This window comes from Morone saxatilis, unplaced genomic scaffold, assembly GCF_004916995.1.
Source record: "Morone saxatilis isolate NCDOM2014 unplaced genomic scaffold, NCSU_SB_2.0 Contig22, whole genome shotgun sequence".
Lineage (NCBI taxonomy): Eukaryota > Metazoa > Chordata > Actinopteri > Moronidae > Morone > Morone saxatilis.
In genome coordinates this window covers 21,669,811-21,690,593 of record NW_023339785.1, presented here as the reverse complement: position 1 = coordinate 21,690,593, position 20,783 = coordinate 21,669,811, and the positions used below count along the sequence as shown (strand labels likewise).

Genomic DNA, 20,783 nt, shown 5'->3' with positions numbered 1-20,783 from the left:
GTGTGATGTCTTTAGTTTATTGCTATTTGTCTCTCGTGTCTGTGCAGAAGTCACATTGTTGCTATAGAACAGGTACTCACAGTAACCATGCAAGCAAAAAAAACACGATTATATAAAAACTGATAAGCTGAACAAAATACCCAGATGTGAACTGAGAAACAGGGTTATGTAAAGACAAATACATTAACAATAAAGCATATAAAATAGCGCTTTAAGAAGTGATTTCAGAGATGAATTTGAATTTGCCAGCCGAGCTTCCTCTGCAAGTTCCTCTAACACCGAGGCCCTCACACAATAAGGCTGGTCACCTCTGATTTTAGCCTGGATTTTCTGAGCGTCCCGCAGGATCTCAGGTTGTGCTCCAGGCAGCTCATAGGGGGTTTAAATAACACAGTTTCCTGCCAGTATCTACAATCTCATGTCTCCTTCAGTGCATAAAGACAAGGCCTTTGTACTTCCCCCTCGACGATGCACCAGACCCTCTCCTGACTTACAAAATAGGCTGTTTTCCTTGTCAGTCAAATGGAGTCCAGTGTTGTTTTATTTTTGATTCCATGATGAAATCAGTAGAAACTGTACTACATAAATATCATCAATCTACCTGATCCAGTTTCCATTTGTAGCAGCAAGATTGTTTAGGGGATGTGGGAATTAGTTTGGCTACCAATGCTAGATCGATTGGGATAAAAAGGAAATTGTTTGATTTGAAGATTATTAATATGTAAAAACTGAACAGTGTACAGCAGCACAAATTGTAATCAGCTGGATTAATATGATGAAATTGTAATGTTGTATAACACTGTTAAAAGACAATTATTGTTCAAAGGACAATGACAAAAACATCCTCCCCAGGCTCTTACCACTGGCAGTATCCCAGGCTTCATTGATGTGGTAATGAACCTGAATTCTCCTGCACTGCTGGAAGACAACCTCATTTGGCAGGCCAAAACAGCGGGGAAGAGGATCGTCTTCTACGGAGATGACACCTGGGTGCGCCTCTTCCCCAAACACTTCATGGAGTACGATGGCACGACCTCTTTCTTTGTATCTGACTACACTGAGGTATGTATGAGTTAAACACCGAGGGATTGACTGTTATGATGTATTTTTCTGCCTAACATCAATATAGAATTAAAGCACCCGGTGGCTGATATGATACAGAATCTTTAAAAATGATACATAAAGAAATTCTGGATGAAATTATGAAACCATATTTACTGTGGTATACATAAGGTTGAGTATGTGTTCTGGCAAAAAAGTTTTACAGCATGAAGTGATTTGTTTCATTAAATATGCCATATTTGCTTAATATAGAAAGATTAATCGAAACCATGTGTCAGTGTCATTAAGATACAGAAGAAAGATGAAGTAACACCTGTATAATTATGACATTTTTGCTAAAAACCTTCCCGTCCTCACTTCGATTATTCATGGCGCACCTTGAATTGTTTTTCTATATGAATCATACAACAATATAACTGTAGTTGCTCCAGACTGCTGCTGCTCTACATCAAAGTATTTTAAATCATACAATAACCCAATACATACAGTCAGGTTCCAAAATTAACTTTTTGGCTCCTCTGCCAATGAAAGCTTACCAGCCAAAAATATATTTTTTTCTAGCCATAAAACTACATCATTCATTATTTGAGAAAGTTTTGAGCCTTTCTGAAGCTTTTGAGCTTCATATTTTAGCCAGGATCTCGAGGCCTTCAGGACTTTTGTATTCATCTTTATGTTTCCTTTTTGGTGGCTTAACACTAACTAACTCTAATAACATGTAACACAGATGTTTCTTACAACAAATACATAAACAGGCATTGTGTAGAAATAGTAGTAAGCTGCTTTGACTTTATTCTCTGATGTTACGATATGTTTTGATGGACAGTGAAGGTTGCACTACTCTCAGCCTGTCGTTATAAACAACCCGGCCCTAAGCTCGGAAATTATTTACCACCTCTAGTGACCCTAGTTTATTTTTCTACCAAACCCAAAATTTACCAGCATTTTGGGCCCTGCATACGGCAAAGACTGTTCATAAAGTAATAATTAGAGATCCACAATCCAATTTTTTCCAGTTCCAGATACCTGAATTTGGATATCTGCTGATACCCGATACAACTTCCACCCCTCTGAATGTTGGCTTTACACTCATTGCAAATTGCTATCTTGCTTTCCGGCATTTCGAGACTAAAATATCTCCAAAAATAGGGACATGTTGATTTAGCCGACTGTTACTAGCTCACACAGTTTCAGACTGTCTCATGTAACGTTACGGCAGGTATATGATGCAGTGCAAGCTGAATTCTGGGAGACAAAATATGGGGACTACTGGACATCTTTGTACAACACTAATCGCTAATCAATTAATTAATATAACATTTTGGCTATGAGTTTAAAAATGCATTATTACATATTTATAATTCATAAAACAGATTATGGAATCTGGATTGGTGTGAGGATCTGAGACATCATAATCCACCGAGTGAATTATGTCAGTATTGGCTGATGCTGATATTCAGTCGGATTGGTCCCAACTCGAGTAGTAATGGTTAATTAAGCAGTCTTTTTATATATATGTTCTGTCAAATATGGTGTACATGTATGTCTGGAGATGATCCAGTCACTGCATTTTCTACGAGTGATCTGCATTAAAGAGAGGAAGGCGGCTGATCAACCAGGGACACACAGAGACTGCTAATCAGTTATCTCCATATGCCATAGCTACCAATCTACTGTGGGACTGTATGCAATCTGTTCTTGTTTATATTGGAATATTGGTGATGGAGAGTTTTGAGCCCTTTACCTGAAATTTGGGATGAAGGTGAATATCTGCCAGAAAATCTTTGCCTGATGATAATCAGACAATCATCAGGTTTGTCACAGCTCTGGGTAAAGCTGCTTTCGGCTCAGTTTTTATTTGCTCTAGGGGAGATTTTGAATAATGTGAACCTAAATTGGTTATCGGTTGAAATCCTGTAGATCAGTAAATGTGTATCTTTTATGCATCATGTCTCCACGTAGGTTGACAACAATGTGACCCGTCACTTGGATAGCACCCTAAAGAGAGATGACTGGGACATTTTGATCCTCCACTACCTAGGCCTCGACCACATCGGTCATATCAGTGGACCCCACAGTTCCCTCATCCAGCCCAAACTGCTGGAGATGGATGACATCCTGAAGAAGATCCACAGTGCCCTCATTGCCAAGGTAATTTCTTACCCCGGCCTCTGTTTTCTACATCATGTTGCATCTGTTTGTTCTGTTGTTGTTAAGCTTCAGCATTTGTTCTTAGATTTTTTTCAGTGTGAAATTTGTTGTGGAGTTTCAAGGAAGTTCTTGAAATTTATATAAAGTTTTAAAGCTGCGCTGGGTCAATTTACTTAGTGTAATGTGAAAGGGGTCGCTCATACTCATGGACCCACAGAGACTTTCTGACTGTGCAGGTTCTCTCAGCTCTACAGAGCATTTTAGCCTCTTTGTTTTACCCCCCAACACTTTACTGTTGTGATTTAGTCTCACTGTGCTCATTGACCTGGTTTTAAGTAGCTGCTGATTTCAGGAGAAATCCTCTGACTGTACCCGACCTGCCCAACACCAAACAGCAGACAGTGTTAGTCACTAGCTGGACATAATGGAGCATTTAGCTGCTACAAAGCGAGGCTACTCCTCTAATCAGGAGGCCAAAACAGAGCTTAAAAGAAGAGTAAATATTAGCCTTTGTCAGGTGGTCAGAAATGCTGATGTTGCTGTGTGTCTACTCAACGTGTAAAGAGGCATCTGTTTGAGGATTCATTCATGAAACTATTAGTTGATTATTCAATTAAGTGATAAGTAGATGTACAGGGGAAAAAAGTGTTACTATTTTAAAAATGTAAGTTTAATTTTTAAAGCAAAAAACCCAGTAAATTTAATAAACTTAATATCTTTGAGTTTCAACGTGTTGGTCGGACAAAAGCAAATTGATGAAATCACCTCGGACTTTAGGAAATTGTGACGGGCATTTACACTATTTTCTGACATTTAATAGACTAATTGAGAAAATAATGGCCATATTATATTACGCAGTTAAAATGTGCCCAGACGCAGAACACAGACAAGGAGGCAGATAAAGTTTAAAAGATTTATTGCAGTAGTACCAGAGAATGGAGGTAGTGTGGAGAGGAGATGAGGGGGCTTGTGGCAGGGAAGGAAGATCCAATGGCAGCAGAGGTTGACGACGATGGTGGTGGTGGAGTGTGGCTGGCATGAGCGGGGTTGAATAAAATTGTTGCAGGCAGACCGACAGGAAAACTGGCAGGTGAGTGATGATCTGGGAACACAAAGAGAATCACGTTAGATCAGGGAAAACAGAAGGAAGCTAAATCACCAGAGTAACGTTTTAAAGTTTGGCCTGAAACGTATACCACTGAGGTTGAACAAACAGTTTGACACAGTGCAAACTGATGCGAGCCAGGTGAGCCCACTGGGAATGCGGATGAGCTGTTGCAGACAGGTGTGCAGAGGAGCAGACACAGAAAGGGAGACCACACCCACAGACATACATGTTGGCCCCATCCCAAGGGCTGTCCCATTGTAAATGGTAAATGGACTGTACTTGTATAGGCGGTCATTTCTAGTCCACTTTCGGAGACCACTCAAAGCACTTTTACACTACATGCCACATTCACCCATTCACACAGTGATGGGAAACGCCATCACAAACAGAAAGTAACTCACTCATACGTTCATACACCCGGAGCAATTTGATCAAGGACACTTCGACATGCAGCGGGAGGAACCGGGGTTCGAATCGCCGAACTTCTGATTAGTGGACGACCTACCGACCGACCTGCTGAGCCACAGCTTCCCTCAAATGGTCCACTAGGGCTCTCCCGCAGACATATTGAGCCCTTTATGCACATGTTCTGTAACCCCACATTGCTGCAGACTTTGCCTGAGAGAATTACCCACAGTTCATAGCGTTGTGACATTAAACAGGGGTCTACCAGCGGAAAAACGTCAAATAAAAAGCCCCATCCCACAATTATAGGCTGCGTAACATGTCTTGGCGTTGTCAGGGTAGCATGATAAAAATAATCTAATAATAAACTTTATTTATACAGCACTTTTCAAAAACAAGGTGTTTACCATGTTGGCAAGACAACGTGTGTTAGAATGAATCATCTCAAACTCAAGCAAAAAAATATAAAATGGCACATGCAGCTTTAAAATCACTCACTGTGTTTATATTTGATTGACTGACATTAAATGTACAGAATAGAATAAAGCACATATAATCATCACAGGCAGCTTAATAAAAACAGACAGAGCTATCCTCAATGAAACAAAATCAAAAGGTGTGAAATACATGAAATTCATATTATAACCACTGTTTCCTGTAAATCCGTCTTATGGAGGAGGCAATTTGAGCCAGCCACAGGAACAGTGGGCTCCACCACTAACAATGAAGACTATTATATAGAGCGGTAATTAGAGGATGTAAGTACATTAAATGTCAGTATAAAAAAATATCAAAAACAGGTTTTAATTTCATGAAAATGTTAAATGTTACAGCTGCAACTTACCTGTTATTTACTCACTGTGTTTGGAGATACTGGTTTGGCTTCTAATTTTAAATTCAAGTTAATTAGACTGAGTGACTTTGCATGGCTGTGCTGCTGCTTAATTTAATTGTTGCTTGTCAACATCTGCTTCTCTCTATTAAGATTAATTAATTTCAACATTACACTTCAAATTTTAAATAGCAATTTTACCTTTTTTCCCCCAAAGATTTTAAGAATTATTATAATCGTTAACGTCATTATATTGTAAAAAAAAAGAGAGAAAAGAAATATGCAAATATGAAGTAATGATCAATAGTTAATATATTAATGTGATGCTATCAGGGAATTTTTAGCATTATCAGTTTTTTGGATGGTCATTTAATTACACGGATCATTTGTGGTGTTTCCAGCAGTTATTATGTTATCTGTTGCAGCAAACCCAGAGATTTAATAAACTGTTAAGCCTTTCTGTTATCTTATATTTTGTCTTTGATCAGTGTGCAGGTCTAGTCGCCTTGTTTTCTCTGTGCTGTCTGACAGCTGTGCATGCATATTGTCTTTGTGCCGTGTGTGTGTTGTTAATGGGCACTGTCTCACTGTCATTCATCTGTGTAGCTTGTATTTAGATTGTCAAGTCATGTCAACACGAGCCTACAATCTCCTTTGCTTTTCTCATCTTTTTGCATCTCTGAAACGGCAGAGAGAGAGAACCAGAAGCCAGATGCAGATATCCATGTAAACTTTTCCTCTTTGCAAAAGATACAGCGAAGGGTATTTCTGGAAATGTTGATGCAACATTTCACCACATCCCCAAGTAGTTAATTCTGTCTTGTTAAATCCTGTCTCTGCAGGCTCCTGGTGACATCTGTGGATTTTGGGCAATGGCGGCCTCGTACGTGCTCCCAGTGAGCTCTTTGAATGAAATGTGTTTGAAAGTCTCGCTTCAGTCACATTAGTGAAAGCTGTGGCTGTTCTTTTTCTACCGCAGCTGCGTGACCTAAAAATAGACACAGCCCAGAGGCGTCCCACAGAATACCTTTAGAAGCTTCTACAAAAACAACTATGTTTTCTCTGATCAACACATGCTTTTAACATGTTGGGTGCTGTACTTCAGGCTGTTTGACTGCACACGTGAGCTAGCTGTTCGCTGCTGATTCCTTCAGTAGTAAAATAAATGACGACTCCTGCTGCAGCACAGGGAAGGAGAAAAGCATGGTAGCATTCAGAGGTTCTGTTGTAATGTGATGCGAGTAGCCTATTTCAGCGAGCTCATATTAGGGGCAGAGACATGCTCTACCTGTAGTCGCAACACTCTCCATTAAAACATGATTGGAAAGCAGCACCTCGTGGTCATAAAGACCTCCATAAGACCTTTGTGTTAATGGAGATCACATGGCCTCAATCTTCTCGTCTGGATATTTCAGATTGTAAGGTTATTCTGCTGGTTTTTTCTGTTTGAAGTGCAAAACTTCTTAAACCTGACCTGCAGAGCAGTGTGTAATCTGAGCCCTGTATTTCATCAGCAAGATAAATGAAATGTTGCATTCTGTCCTCACAGAAGACCCTAATATCGTCCTATTATTGAGTGCACTTTCTTTACAACTAATGTACAATTTACCACGGTGGTTCCTTTTTATTTGTCTGATGTAGCCCCACAGCTCTACTGTATCCGATGAGCTATTAGAAGTAAACCTTCATTGGCACCAACAGCAGTCAGTTTCTTACACTATAATTAACACTATTAACACTATTAACACTATTAATTATATAAAGGTGTTTATTGTTACATTCACGTAACTATCTTAACAGTTTATTCATCACTCTTACCTTAATAATCCTAATGTATTTTTTATTAATCAAATATGACGTGACTTTTGGCACAATCTAGCGTGATTGTGTGAGGATATTCTCCTAAATGTCCTGAGTAATTGGCCTTTCACACCAAGAAAGTTAGGGGAAGAAATTAGCTCCAACTCCAGCTTACTGGTTATTATAAGTTTACTAAAGATCAACATGAAACTATTTTGTAAGCAGATGTTCTTTTGCCTCCCTTTAGAGAAGGGATGACATGCAGCAAAGGTCCTCGGCTAAAATCAAACCTGGGCCGCTCCAAGGACTTGATACATGGTATGGGCTCTACCAGGTTAACCCATCGGGTGCGTGCATGTGGATATAATTTTGTTACTCAAATCACAATTTCTGTTTCTTAGTCAAGTTTAGTTAAGTTAATTAGTTAAGCTTTCCGCATACCCCCTGGGGTACAAGTAACCTTGGTTGGGAATCACTGATATCACCAGATAGACATAAAAGCTATTCAGTCATTTTTTTTATTTCTGCCTTACTCATGGAGAACATGAGTTATCATCTGATTCAGCATGGTGCCTAGTGTATTAGTTTTAAAAAGGTTTCTTATGAAGTGTGAAAAAAGTCTCCCAACAGAGGCCCGGTGCATTCATCCTCGAGAACAGGAGTAAACTCTGACTTATCCTAAATAGAGGAGAGGCTCGCTCAGTGTGGGGCTCAGTGGTGTTTAGTACCGGTCTTGAGGTGTTTCTTTGGATCCCTTGTGTCCAGTGCCATTTATAACAAGCATCCAAGAGGTAAAATCTAGGACAGAAGGTAATCTTTTGCTCCTTCTTTGCTGAGTGAGTAGCAAATATAATGGGTCAGCTGAGCACAATGGCACAGTTTGGCTCAGGCTCCAACCAGCAACGTTCCCTCAGTGCATTCATCACTTTTTTTATGTCACAATATCAAAAAAAAAGTATGATCGATACATTACTATAGCTGTGGATAAAAAAAAATAAACGCTCATGCTGACGTTGGCCTTTTCTGTGTGTCCATTCGGATAAAGTCATCCTAGATGAAACATTTTATCTGCCTTAGTTTCCAAATGTTCCAAACTCAAAAGAAGAATTTATCTCAGCTTTCAGCAATCATTGCTTTTTCTGTCTTTTAGGCTGTCTGTTAATCTGTAGTTGATAGGATACAATTTTCCGTCTTTAATAATAAATGAAGTCTCTGGTCTTTGATTTTTTGTCTTTCCTTCTTGTGTGATACAACACTGAACTAAGGAGTCTTTTGAGAGTATTGTAATGTGTGGTAAGATTTGGCTTTTGTTTTGTTAACATCTGTAGTCGTGTTTTTTAAACCAGCCCCCACTACCGTGACTCATAAGGCATCCTTGTTGAATACACTGTCAATGGAAGGTACTCGTGAGTCTGGTTGAAAGGGAATTACTTAGGGAAGAAACCAAGCTCGATCAAAGTATGTCATCCTCAACAAACGATTCATCCTGTGTTTGTGTGCTGCCTTTACTCAATTTGTTTTAGTCTGGAGATGCAGTGAAACGGTGCCAGGAAGTATTTGTCATGACTTCCTTTTCAAAAGTAATAATTTAATACCTTCCTTTCTTGCTGCTATTAAAACTTCTCCAATATAATGGCATAAAAACTATGTGGTGAAACAATCTATTACCCCAGCAGCTGTCATTTTAAAGCAATTTCTCTATTTTCCAAACTGGATGTTTTTGTTTTTTTTCATTTGTTGCCAAGTTTGAATTATTCACATCTCAGAGCTTTTGAGGTTTGCCCTCCCAGATCAGCACATAGAGTGGGAGTCCATTAACCTTGGTGTTTGCTTCTCTCAGGAGGCAGACGGATCCTTGCCCTACCTGCTGGTGCTGTGTGGAGACCACGGCATGTCGGAGACCGGCAGCCACGGAGGCTCCTCGGAGCCAGAAGTCAATACGCCCCTGGTGCTCATAAGTCCGGCCTTCAAAAGAAAAGGTAAACTGTCTGGTGTTGTTAAAAGAGGCCGAGCTCAGCGGATTTGTCATTAAATCGAAGAGATTCTTTTTGGCAGAGGATAGTAGCTGAACCCTGTTAGTATACAGATCCATGAATACAACTGTGTAGACTTGACATGATTTTAGTGTCTAATTAAAGCGGCGTCTCTGTCCACTGGTTCATCCTGCTGAAGGGAATGTGTTTTGCTGAAAATTATGAATAAGTGAAACTAAACTTGTAAATAGGATTTGTAAAAGAAGCGCTTTCTTTCATACTCACACGTAACTTTGCATTAATTTTAGCGTGAAGAGCAGTGTCATCCCGAAAGAGTGCAAATAGAAACTCCTGAGCAGAACTTTTTGCAATGATAAATGTGGTTGAGTGTGAAAGTGTGATCGTGATAATTGCCTCTTTCTCAGCCAAGTCTATTTTTGAGATCTTTTCTTGCACAGATTTTTTATTTATAGATCATTCATGTTAACTAATCATTAACAGTTCAGTTGAGTTGTTGCTACAGAGTTCTTGGTTTTGCTTGCACTCTGTGCCTCCTGTGGTGCCAACAGCTTGAATGACTTGCCAACGAGTAGGACTTTATGCTTTTAAATTCCTAAATTTTTTACCAATCACAGAATGGGTAGGAAGAAAATGCCAAATTCTCCTCAAAGAAAATAACACAGAGCCAGTTTAATGAATTCCTTAAGTCATTAATGAGTTGCTTTTCTGCTTTCATTAACAGATATTAAAAGAAGCTAACATGGGTTCAAACAATAAGTAAAGTTTCTTTTGTAACACTTCTTTAGAGCCATCTGTACAATACAAATAAAGGCTACAGACATAGAATACAAACATAATATAACCTTTAAAATGGGGACAGTGTGGTGTCATCAGATTCAATCCCGATTGGTGCGTGGAAGTGCCGCCCACTTTAAACCAATGACAGCAGCACAGGTAATACAAAAACCTCTAATGTGAAATAACCTAAACTTTTCTAACTTTCGCAGAAAATAGTGTGATCATATAGGATCCCATGGCTCATAAGAAGAGGCTGGTTGAGAAAAACAGTTTTCCGGGCCTTTAAGTCCAACACAAGGTGTTGTTTTGTCCAGCTTTGTTGTTGTTGTGATGTAAATCCAGCCATCTGTCTGTGGAGAAACACTTTTGTGAACACCTTCATCCTTATGCCACATGTTCTTTCTATAGGAAGAGGAGAAATGGTTTTATTCTAAAGAATCTTATGTAATAATTAGACAGGAAACATTAAGTGAATCTATTGTTATTATTATTATCTTAAATCTATTGTACCCAGAGACATTTAATTCTATAAGAGGCAGACTTTCTATTAATACCTTGGATGGCTATACTGTATGTTGGCATGGAAATGTGTTCCATTTAATGCAATCAGTGGCCTCATCAGTGTAACTGGTTATTTTTAACATAGTGAGAATGGCGGGTCATTAGTGAAAAGCTCAACTGCCTGTTGTTTTTCATTAGAACATGCTGCAATGGATCATTTCAATGGAGTTTATTACTGGCTCAATACCTGAGTTTCACCTTTTAATCTGAATGCATCATTGAGAAAACAGCCCTCTCACTGCAGATTGGCAGAGCATTTAGTCGACATTGCTGGGAGGATCCTGAGAGGCCATGCCACTTTAATCAGACAGTGTAGGCGTGAGAAGCCATACAGTCATTGTTTACCTCGATGTCTGTGTATCCTTGTATTTTCTTGCTTTCTTTAAGAAGCCACAGTACACTGTATTGCAGTCAAAAAACCAGAAAAGCCAATAACAGAGGATAACTTCTTCGCCTTAAAGCCCAGCACAACAATAGTGAAACCAGTAACTGATGCAACAAGGTTTTGTTTCACTGAAGTTTCAGCCTACTGATGTGAGAAAGATATTATTGAACTGTGGTATAGTTCTCATATACACGTTGCCAGAGTATCGAAAATCCATACTCAAGTGAAAGTACAATTACTCTCATAAAAAATCCCTCCAGTTACAGTGAAAATTACCAGTTCATAAACCTACTCAAGTAAACTAAAAATAGTACCTGATTAATAAATTATTTAAAGCACAAGTTACTTCACATTTTAGTGTTTGTTGGAATGTGATTGCTACTGCTATTATTAAAGTTTTTAAGTATTAGGTACTGCTTTGAAAGCACATACATTGAAAACCCAATAGACTGCTAACTACAAGATAAGTTAATGTCAGTACCATAACATCCAAGAAACTGTTACACATGAAAAATGTACACGGCTAACATTTTCACCTACAGTATGTGCAAATTACTTCAGCGTGCTCGCTGAGGTTTGAAGAAGGATATTTAAAAGTGGAGATTTCTGCAAGAAATACCACAGCGAGCACTTCATCATGTAACTGTTGTTTTTATAGATTTTGGTATAAAAAAGTGTGGTCCGATGTGCTCATAGATTGTCTCTGGAAGCGAGGCTCTTCTCCAGGCAGCTGCAACTGCATTAGAGGTACATCGCTTGGGACTCAACCCCCACATTTAGAGCAGACTAGTTATAACAAAGGTATAAATGACAAATGTAGCAAAGTAAAGAAATTCATTATTGGGTCAAAAATGACTCAAGTAAAGAATTGCAGTACAGTTTAAAAGTAGGAACATGAGTAGTTATTTGTGTGTTACTTGTAATCCATTACTACTCCCACCCCTGCACATGTCATCCATGCACCAGCACCGATTAAAACCCACACATACCAAAGTTGATGTAAATGTACTGTAATCTGTTGAGAACTTTCATACAAAGTAATCTCCGAGCCGCCCAAACGTATAACTCTGTACAGTCATATTAAGAATTTAAAAATGGCCTCTAACTGTGGTATTTTAGAGATAATATTAGGGAGCTAGATACTCGCATGGCTTCATCATCAGCTGCAGTTTTCTCATCTATGAATCAGCATTCTGTGTGTGTGTAACCTTTTACTGAGTTATGACACATCTGTTCTGCCAGAATGTGAGTCGCTCTGTTCTGTGTAAACCAAACAGTACAGTACAAACAGACCGGGTGCTTTTCTATAGAGGTTTGCTTGGATGTAACTATAGGCATGTGGTCAGTGGTCTGGCACGCAGATTACTTGGCTTGTTTCCAAAGAACAGATTGCAACATCATAAAATAATGATGTATGATTTAACACACAGTTAATATGGGATTAGTGTTTGATGAAACACCTCCAGGGGGTGAAAATATTTCACTTTTAAAAAGAAGGATCAATCAACTTAACTCATTAGTGTAATTGCTGCAACTCAAACCATAACTTAAACATTTTTGATTATTCATTGCAAAGCAAGAGATTTATACAAGTCTCATATACTTGGTGGATTTATGGCATTATCCTGAATGGCTATGGGCTTAATACAGCAAAGTCCTTGTCTTGTTGCAAATCCGTCTCCTTTTAATATAAAATGGATAATTCCCAGGCTTATTTCATTGTGTCCAATTACCAAATTAGCTCATAGCCCTGGGGTTTGTCCCAGTCTTTTGTCTGCAGCTGTCTCACTTCCACACACATATGAGCTGTGTTGTTCAGTTTTTGGATATATTATACAGCAGTATAGTTCATTATTGCAACCTCACTTAGACACAGACAATTTGGGAAATGCCTTCCACTCTCTTGTTTGTATTTTTGAAAGCTGTCTACAGGAAGCCGGGTGTCAACATAAAAATGTCTGTTCACTTTTGACAAGGAGGCACGCTTTGAAAAATGAAAACAACATTTCACATGATAATGATTTATTCATTCATTCATCTTTTTTTGGGGGAGATGTTTTGCACTTCGCAGCAACCCTCCCCATGGTCATACCCTTTGGCATTAATACAAGAGTAATAATCAGGGTTGTTTGTGATGCTTTTGTGTTCAGAGTCAGGTTTTTTCGATGTTAGAATTCAAATTAAATATTGCCACTAACAAGGTGTCACTAATCCACTTTGCCTTACTATTTAAAATGAGAGTCAGCGGTGGTGAAAGGTTCCCGATGTTCCCCACCACACTCTCGCTGTTTTCCTTTGGCCGCAGCTTGACTGTCCTGAGGGGACAAAGAAGCTGCAGGAAATATATTCTACATAATCACTGACTTCCAAATAACACAGAGGCGCTGGATCTTTCCCTGTTAGTGTTTGTGTCAGGTTTATGACTCTAGGAGAATGACCTTCTTTTTTCAAATTTATCTTCATGAATGTTGTGAAATTATTTCAGACAAGCTCTTATTGTGTTAACAGAGGAATCTTCCACAGCAGACAGTATGAAAATTGAGCCATTTCCTCATGCCCATCGTGTAAATTGTTTTTGTCTGTGGATTGCCTTAGAGTTTGAAGTAATAAAATGTGACTTGTGTTCTTATAAATAAATATCCATTTTTCTCCCTGATATCGCTGATTGATGTAACACAATTGTGATTCAACAATTGCTTAGTTTTTGAAAGCTTTTCCATTTTCTGTGTCTGACACTGCAGGTTTTTAAGAGAAAAATCCCCCCGGCACACAAAAGATGGTGCATTTTAACGTTAAAGTATATCTGGAATGAAAAGAAGAAGAGCCTGTTAGTTAGTGCACTCAGGTTGAACAGGTTCCTTTTTTAAATCTATCAACAGAAAATACATCACAGTACTAGACACACTGATTGACAAGTGAAGGTTAAAAAATAACACAGCAAAGCAAAGATACCACCAAAATATGAAAAATGAAAAATGCTAAGAAATTTAATTTATGTGTCATTATTTCCCCATCATGTTTTGCAGGTGTACTCGCTCCTAACTGTTTTGATTGTGTGTGCTTTTGCCCTGTGATATCAGTGGGACTGGAGAAGCCTGAAGTTGTAGAGCAGGTTGACCTGACTCCGACCCTGGCACTGGGACTCGGTCTGCCCATATCTCAAAACAGCGTGGGCCACGTCATCCCCGGTGTTCTGGAGGAAAGCTCACTCCGAGATCAGCTGCGCTTCCTGCATCTCAATGGCCACCAGCTCAGCTGTCTGCTCAAAGACAGCATGCCCGACTATGAGAAAGGTGGGTTACAAATTCACTGTGTCCAACTTCTGGACTCGTTAATAGCCTGGAAAGCCAGGACCTTGTCTGACAGAGTTTCTCATCATTATGCTGTAGTGTTTCCAGACTGATGATAGTATCAGTAGCTACATTTTCCACACACAGCAAAGTGACTATTCCCATTAGTAAGAAAACAGTGCAGTTTAAAGAAAAGTTCATTCCAAAATGAAAATGCAGTCATTTTTTCCCTTTACCCCTATGTCAGTCTAAACTCTATTTAAGTTAGAGGAACTACCAAACACACAGTGAGTCAGTACTTTCTCCCAAACTATTGAAGGTAATAGGGCCATTTTATCAAAACTCCCAAAAATAACATGCAATGTCGAGCACAGGCAGTATGTTTTTCCCTCACATCTTTCTTCAAAATTCCAATAACTGACACCAGCAGGGTTATTATTCAGAAATAAGCACTTTAACATGAGTTCTGTCACCTGCCTCTCATGTTGTGCACCAGTCAGTATTTTTGTATTGACAATGGGTCAAATGAATATGTGATCATCCGACACTGTAGTTCCCCTCAGCTCTACAGAGTATTTTAGCTACTTTAAAGGTCCGGCGTGTAACACAAATCTGTAACATGATCCAAGATAATGCTGTTGCCCCCAGGTGGGCATAAACAATCTGAATACTCCACATAAGTTATTGAGATAACATATGCCAGCTCAGACTATAAGATCTTATTTAGATGATTGTTTTATTTGCATTCCACTCACAGTTTTGTGCATGTAGTGTTTTCACTGAAGACACACAGATGGAACAGACTTAATTTAACTCAGAAATGGTTTTCTGTAAACAGACGTCCATCTCTTCATTATTCACACCATGTTGACGACTACATCAAAGCAGCTTCTCACAGCGTTTAACCTGAAGCAGTCTGATTAAGACGAGGGTAGAGTCATCTTACAAGTTCTAAAGATTCATCACACCGAAGCTCATCAGCACTGGAATTTTTATTAAAAAAATTATAGATTTTGGAAAATTAGATTTCAGCATGTTGCAGATGAAGATAAATCCATTAAAACACGTGGTTTTATTTTGGTTAATGGCCTTTAATGGTGGTTGGCAGATGTCATCTTGCAGTTAGATAATTCTCCAAATGTTTCTGCTTACCGTATGTTTGTAGTTTTTTTATTTTTATTTTTTTTGTTATCACTGATGAATCCAGGATGCATTTGAAGGAAGTAGGGTACTAAAAGCTGCCATAAATACTGACCAAGAGCAGGTTTATGAAGAGAAAGACTGAACTTGGCTCCACCAGAAACCACATATCTGAGTGAGAAACTGGCAAACCTGTTCTGAACATGGTGGCTCCTGTCATGTCAGGGTGTAAGTGTTAAACCCTTAGTGGGAAAGTCTTGTTTCTTTAAGTCTGTGAATAAATGACCTGACAACGGTGAAAATTCCACGTGGGAGAATCACAGACAGTCTGTGGTCTGTTCTTGAACATTAATGCTGCCCACTCTTTGTGCAAATGCATGCACATATCCTCACTGAGTTTTGCTCCCTACTTATAGCTCGGGGTCACACTGTTTGTCAGAGTTATCCATCTTGCAGCCTCTTCCCCCCCACGCCTCTTATCTGTCTCCCTCTCTGTCTGTCTCTCTGTTGCTGTCCTTCACTTTCACAAACATTTGATACACCAGTGGCATCAATTACCATTGCTAATGTTTGATCAGTCGGAAGTAATTTATCTTATCATTTTAAGTGAGACAGAGGAAAGGATGCAGGGAGAAAACTCTTTGATAACTGGCTTGTTTGGCAAGTTTTTGGACATTTTTGGCATTCAATTTAAAATAATCTTTGACCAAAAAAAGCTGTTTTTCCTAAACCTGAATGTTTTTTTTTTTGCACTGAATCTGTTGAACATGGCAAACTTTAAAAAATACAACCAAATAGATAGGTGGTGGTGCCAAGGTTGCTTACAGGCCCACAGCCACCCGATATTTCTTTTTTTCTGAACACAGAAAAAGACACAAAAACAGCTACAGCAAATCTGGTCATAAGGAAATAACAAGTCCATAGCAAACATTAGAGGACTGATTTAAAATAATTACCCTGGACCTGTAAGAAGATTAACTTCTTAGAATAACTAGTATTAACTTGAGAACTTGTAAGATTAACTCATGCTGTACATTTGTTTTTTAAAATGGGGTTAAGCCTCCTGTAAATAAATGGCTGGGATGGGAGATGGATAGATTGGTCGCCACGTGGAAGAAATAGTTGGTATGAAGGAGCCTCTTCCGAACAGGAATGTACACTCATTTTTCAGCCATTCCTGCAGCATGGCTCTATGGATGATAGTGTCAGCACTTTGGTCCTGACTGAAATAGCTCAACAACTATTGGATGGATTGCAATGAAATGTTGTACAGACATTCATGGTTCCTGTTTGAATACTGTTTGTTTGTATTTGTGGCTTTTAATGAAATGTCTTAACAATTGGATGGATTCCAATTAAATCTAGAACAAAATGTTTTTTACAAGTTAGGGGTCGACTGGTAGCTTACCTGGAGCTGGCGCCCCATGTACCTTTTGCAGCATCCATGGGTTCGAGTCTGACCTTTGGCCCTTTGCTGTGTATCATCCTCTCTCACTCTCTCTCTCTACCCTCTTCCCTATAACTCTTCAGCTGTCACTATGAATTACAGGCCATAAAAAGGCCCAAAATAGAAAAACATATCAGTCTCAGGGTTTATTGTAATCAATCAATCCAACACTTTGGTTTATAACTAAATACCTGCGAAACCTCCACTGTAGTGCTAGTAACGAAATGTTAACATGTGAACATGCTAAACTAAGATGGTAAACAATGTAAATATTTTACCTGCTTAGCATCTGTATGTTAGAATGTCAGCATGCTAACATTAGCATTTAGCTCAAATGACTGAGCTGCTAGCTGAATGTAGACTCTTATTAAAACGTAGCAACTTTTCATTTTGACTTTATTCACCAAACCATACATTTTAGTAATATGTCTTTTGTCTTTTAACACATTGTTTTTGGGCCCACACAGATTTATATATTGTCCCAAGTTTTATAATAGCATGATGACAGTAACACTGCATGTTGTCTTGCGTGTCTTAAGTTGAGTTGTAAGACAAACGTACAGTATGCTGTGTAAAAGAAAACACACACAAACTTACGTGGTAAATATTGCATTCTCAAAACAAACTACATCCTTTCACATTAAAAAACTTACCACTCTGGCAGCACATTTTCTACTCTATTTTGGTCCCTGGTTTCCATAGTGATGGGATGAAATGGAAATTATTTCAGCAGACCTACATTTGGATGTGTTGATTTTTTTGAATTCGTCCACTTGGGTAATCATGAGGCTGTTATGCAGTGGAAAGTAATAGTTGTCACTGCTGGGAAATTCGTCTGGGATGATATTTTAAGTAGCATGCCTGTTGGACACCTGTTGGGGTCAGATCTTACTGGGTGTGAAGGAAGTTGCATAAAAGAAAGCAGCCTTCTGTCTGAAGAGAAATGCTGCTGATTTCAGTATTTAAATAGGATTCATCAGGGGAACAAAAGTCCTTCGATTGAAAAATCATTTAAAGAAAAACATTTACAATGCTGAGCACTCTTAGCTTGAGTGTGTCACTCTAACTGGATATTTTATGATTTTATCACTATTGTGCAGTGTAAAAAAATAAATAAAAGTTTATGCAATTACTTATCTTTGTCCCAAAGTAAGAATAACCTGAAAAACATGAAAGCAACATTTTAAATGTTCAACTCAACTGGTGATAAAAGGTTTAAGTAACCTTGTTCTGCCACATTCTCTGTCTTTCTTGTTTCTTTTTTAATAATAACAACTTTATTTTAATACTGTTTTACTTGTTGGTTTTAATCCCTTACTATAATCACAGTGACAGAGCACGTCTGTCTTTTTAAAACAGCAGGACTTTTAGCAAACCTATTTTTGGCATTAAGTGAGATGTGAAGTGCTCAAATTTATAAAAAAAACACTTTGTTCTTCTTAAGGAGGTTTTCTTTTATTTATGAGATTCTTAACTATATTATATTAAGATTTTTTGTATTTTCATTTTACCACAAGAGATCGGCAGACCTCTGGAAGATCTACAAAGGAGAGGTTGAAGTACTTTTTGGGGATTGACCTGATGTCCACTACAAAGGACATCACTTAAATGATGTTAAATAATGTATAATTAAAATAATTAATAATACTAATAATACTAATAATAATAATTACAAGTCTACCTCCCTTGCATCTTCCATCTTCCATTTATCTATGTTACCTTTAGACTTGGTGTATATATATATATATATATATGTATGTCTGAAATATCAAATCAAAAACGCAAATCAAAATATGAAATCCTATCAGTAAGTCCCCAACATAGGAAAATAAGCAGAGAGCCTCCTTGCTTCCTTAAACCAGGTTAAAGGGGATTGAGATGTAGCATTTACTCATGTTCTCAACCTTGGTATTTTATACATAACGTTCAACCAGCTAACACATTTTTCATTTAGTTAATTCTTTTTGAGACACTTAAAATATAAAAACTTTACACAGGAAGGGGACTAGCACATTTTGAAATTCCTTATAACACTAATTTTTAAATCCATCACTGTCTGCCTTGTATCAATCTTCATATTATGTTTTTCTTGTGCTTCTAACCTCAGGCATCTTGGAGGGCCATTAACCAATCCCTGTACTTTTAGACAGATGAAACATGGCCAGGGCCATCGATATTGTATGATTCATGCCTGTGGCTTAAGGTTCTAATATTTCTACCAACCCTTCTGTCTGGCAGAGCCACAGTCACTATTTATCACCCCTATGCCTATGCTGCTGAGATAGGTGTTATACTACAAAATATTGTTTTTAGGAGTGTGTGTGTGTTTGTTTGTTTCATTGATGTGTACCACAAATCAAACCTCCACATTGCTTTGTCCTTGAACAGGCTCCTAAAGCACACATGTAAAATGAGAACGGGCATCATTTCATCTGCTTTGAGTAAACATGTGAATGAGTCATAGCTTGTCATCATTTGAATCCTGACAAATTATACTTTCATTTTCTTTCTTTTTTTCAGGACTAGATGGTTTTTACCACAGGCACATTATGTTTTCAGTTTAAGGAACATTATTGACACAGGAAACAGAAAAGGAAAATACTGAAATTTAATAGATTTCCCATTCATAACATCCAACGTGCATCGGAGTGATTGATGTCACCATAAATAGGATTAGTGAACTCTCATTCATAAGGAAACAAATGGATAGAAAATGCCTGTATTTTCTTTATGGAGAAATATAACAGGATAGGCAGCAGTCTGAGGCTTTTTTCCAAAGTGAGACAGAGTACTCCAGACTACCTTAACTTTTCTTTACTTTTTTTCATGGTTCAGTGTGTTTTTAAATCAGCTAACAGTAAAAAATAGACATTTTTGCTAGTGGTTCTAACTCCATACAGTCATAGCATAGCATCCAACCATGGCTGTAACGTTGTTAATGTGTCACAATATGGTGACAAGAACACAAGAACATAATGCCACCGGTTGACAACAGTGCTCTATTATAACACTGAAAGTATTGCATTCAGTTTGAAGGCAGTCTGCTAATAGAGGTTGAAGTTACATAATTGGAAAGCACAGATTGTTTGGTTTCATAAATAAGTTTAATTGTCCCGATTCATCAAGGGTATTGGGTGATAAATAAATGGACTAAAAACGAATGCGACACCGCATCAGAAAACCCATAGAGGTTATTAATGAGATGCTGCAAACGTCCTCCTCGTTTTGACAAATCTATATGAATGCAATAGCTGCTACGGTACCGACAAGAAGTTTTACAACATTTCACGGCACAATAATGCCAAGTCTTTGAGTACCTGACGATAGACATCAGTGTCAAGCAATCCCTGATTAATGGTCACTCTAAAGCTGCACTATATAAACATGTCAGTTGTTGATACCGGTGCCCCCTTCCCGACTTCTCTTCGATCCAGAGGCAGGCTTTGAGCAGTTCCGAGTGGCAGAAAAGGCTCATGGAAGCTGGATGAAGCTCTACCTGGAGGGCAACACCTCTGAAGTGCTGACCAACATGGGCAAAAAGGTCCTGAAGCAGTATCTGGAGGCCCTGGCTGCCATGAGCTCGGCCCTCAGCAAACAGCTGGGCAAATACGACATGTACTCCATGATCGCAGGCATGGTGTTTGTGTTTCAGGTAAGTACAGAAGATTTTCACCCACCCTAAAGACCCTAAAGACTAATAGACTGGTGTGTACGAACAAAATTAAAACTAAAGTCTAAAAAGTATAATTGCCACACGAAAGCTAAAAGGTGTATTGGCTACAAACATAACTTGAAACATGTACTGACAGATCCCCTTCCACTCAATGAATT

At 38.5% G+C, this 20,783-nt stretch overlaps 1 protein-coding gene across 1 annotated transcript in view; it reads left to right on the top strand.

The window, feature by feature from the left end:
* The window catches only part of pigg (phosphatidylinositol glycan anchor biosynthesis class G), a 68,145-nt gene that overhangs the window by 7,283 nt on the left and 40,079 nt on the right, over positions 1 to 20,783 (top strand). Inside the window, exons 3-7 of the mRNA XM_035669701.1 lie at positions 853 to 1,062; positions 3,025 to 3,213; positions 9,199 to 9,337; positions 14,156 to 14,368; positions 20,387 to 20,604. Of these exons, the coding sequence (XP_035525594.1) occupies positions 853 to 1,062; positions 3,025 to 3,213; positions 9,199 to 9,337; positions 14,156 to 14,368; positions 20,387 to 20,604 (969 nt within the window). The remainder of the gene's footprint in view (positions 1 to 852; positions 1,063 to 3,024; positions 3,214 to 9,198; positions 9,338 to 14,155; positions 14,369 to 20,386; positions 20,605 to 20,783) is intronic.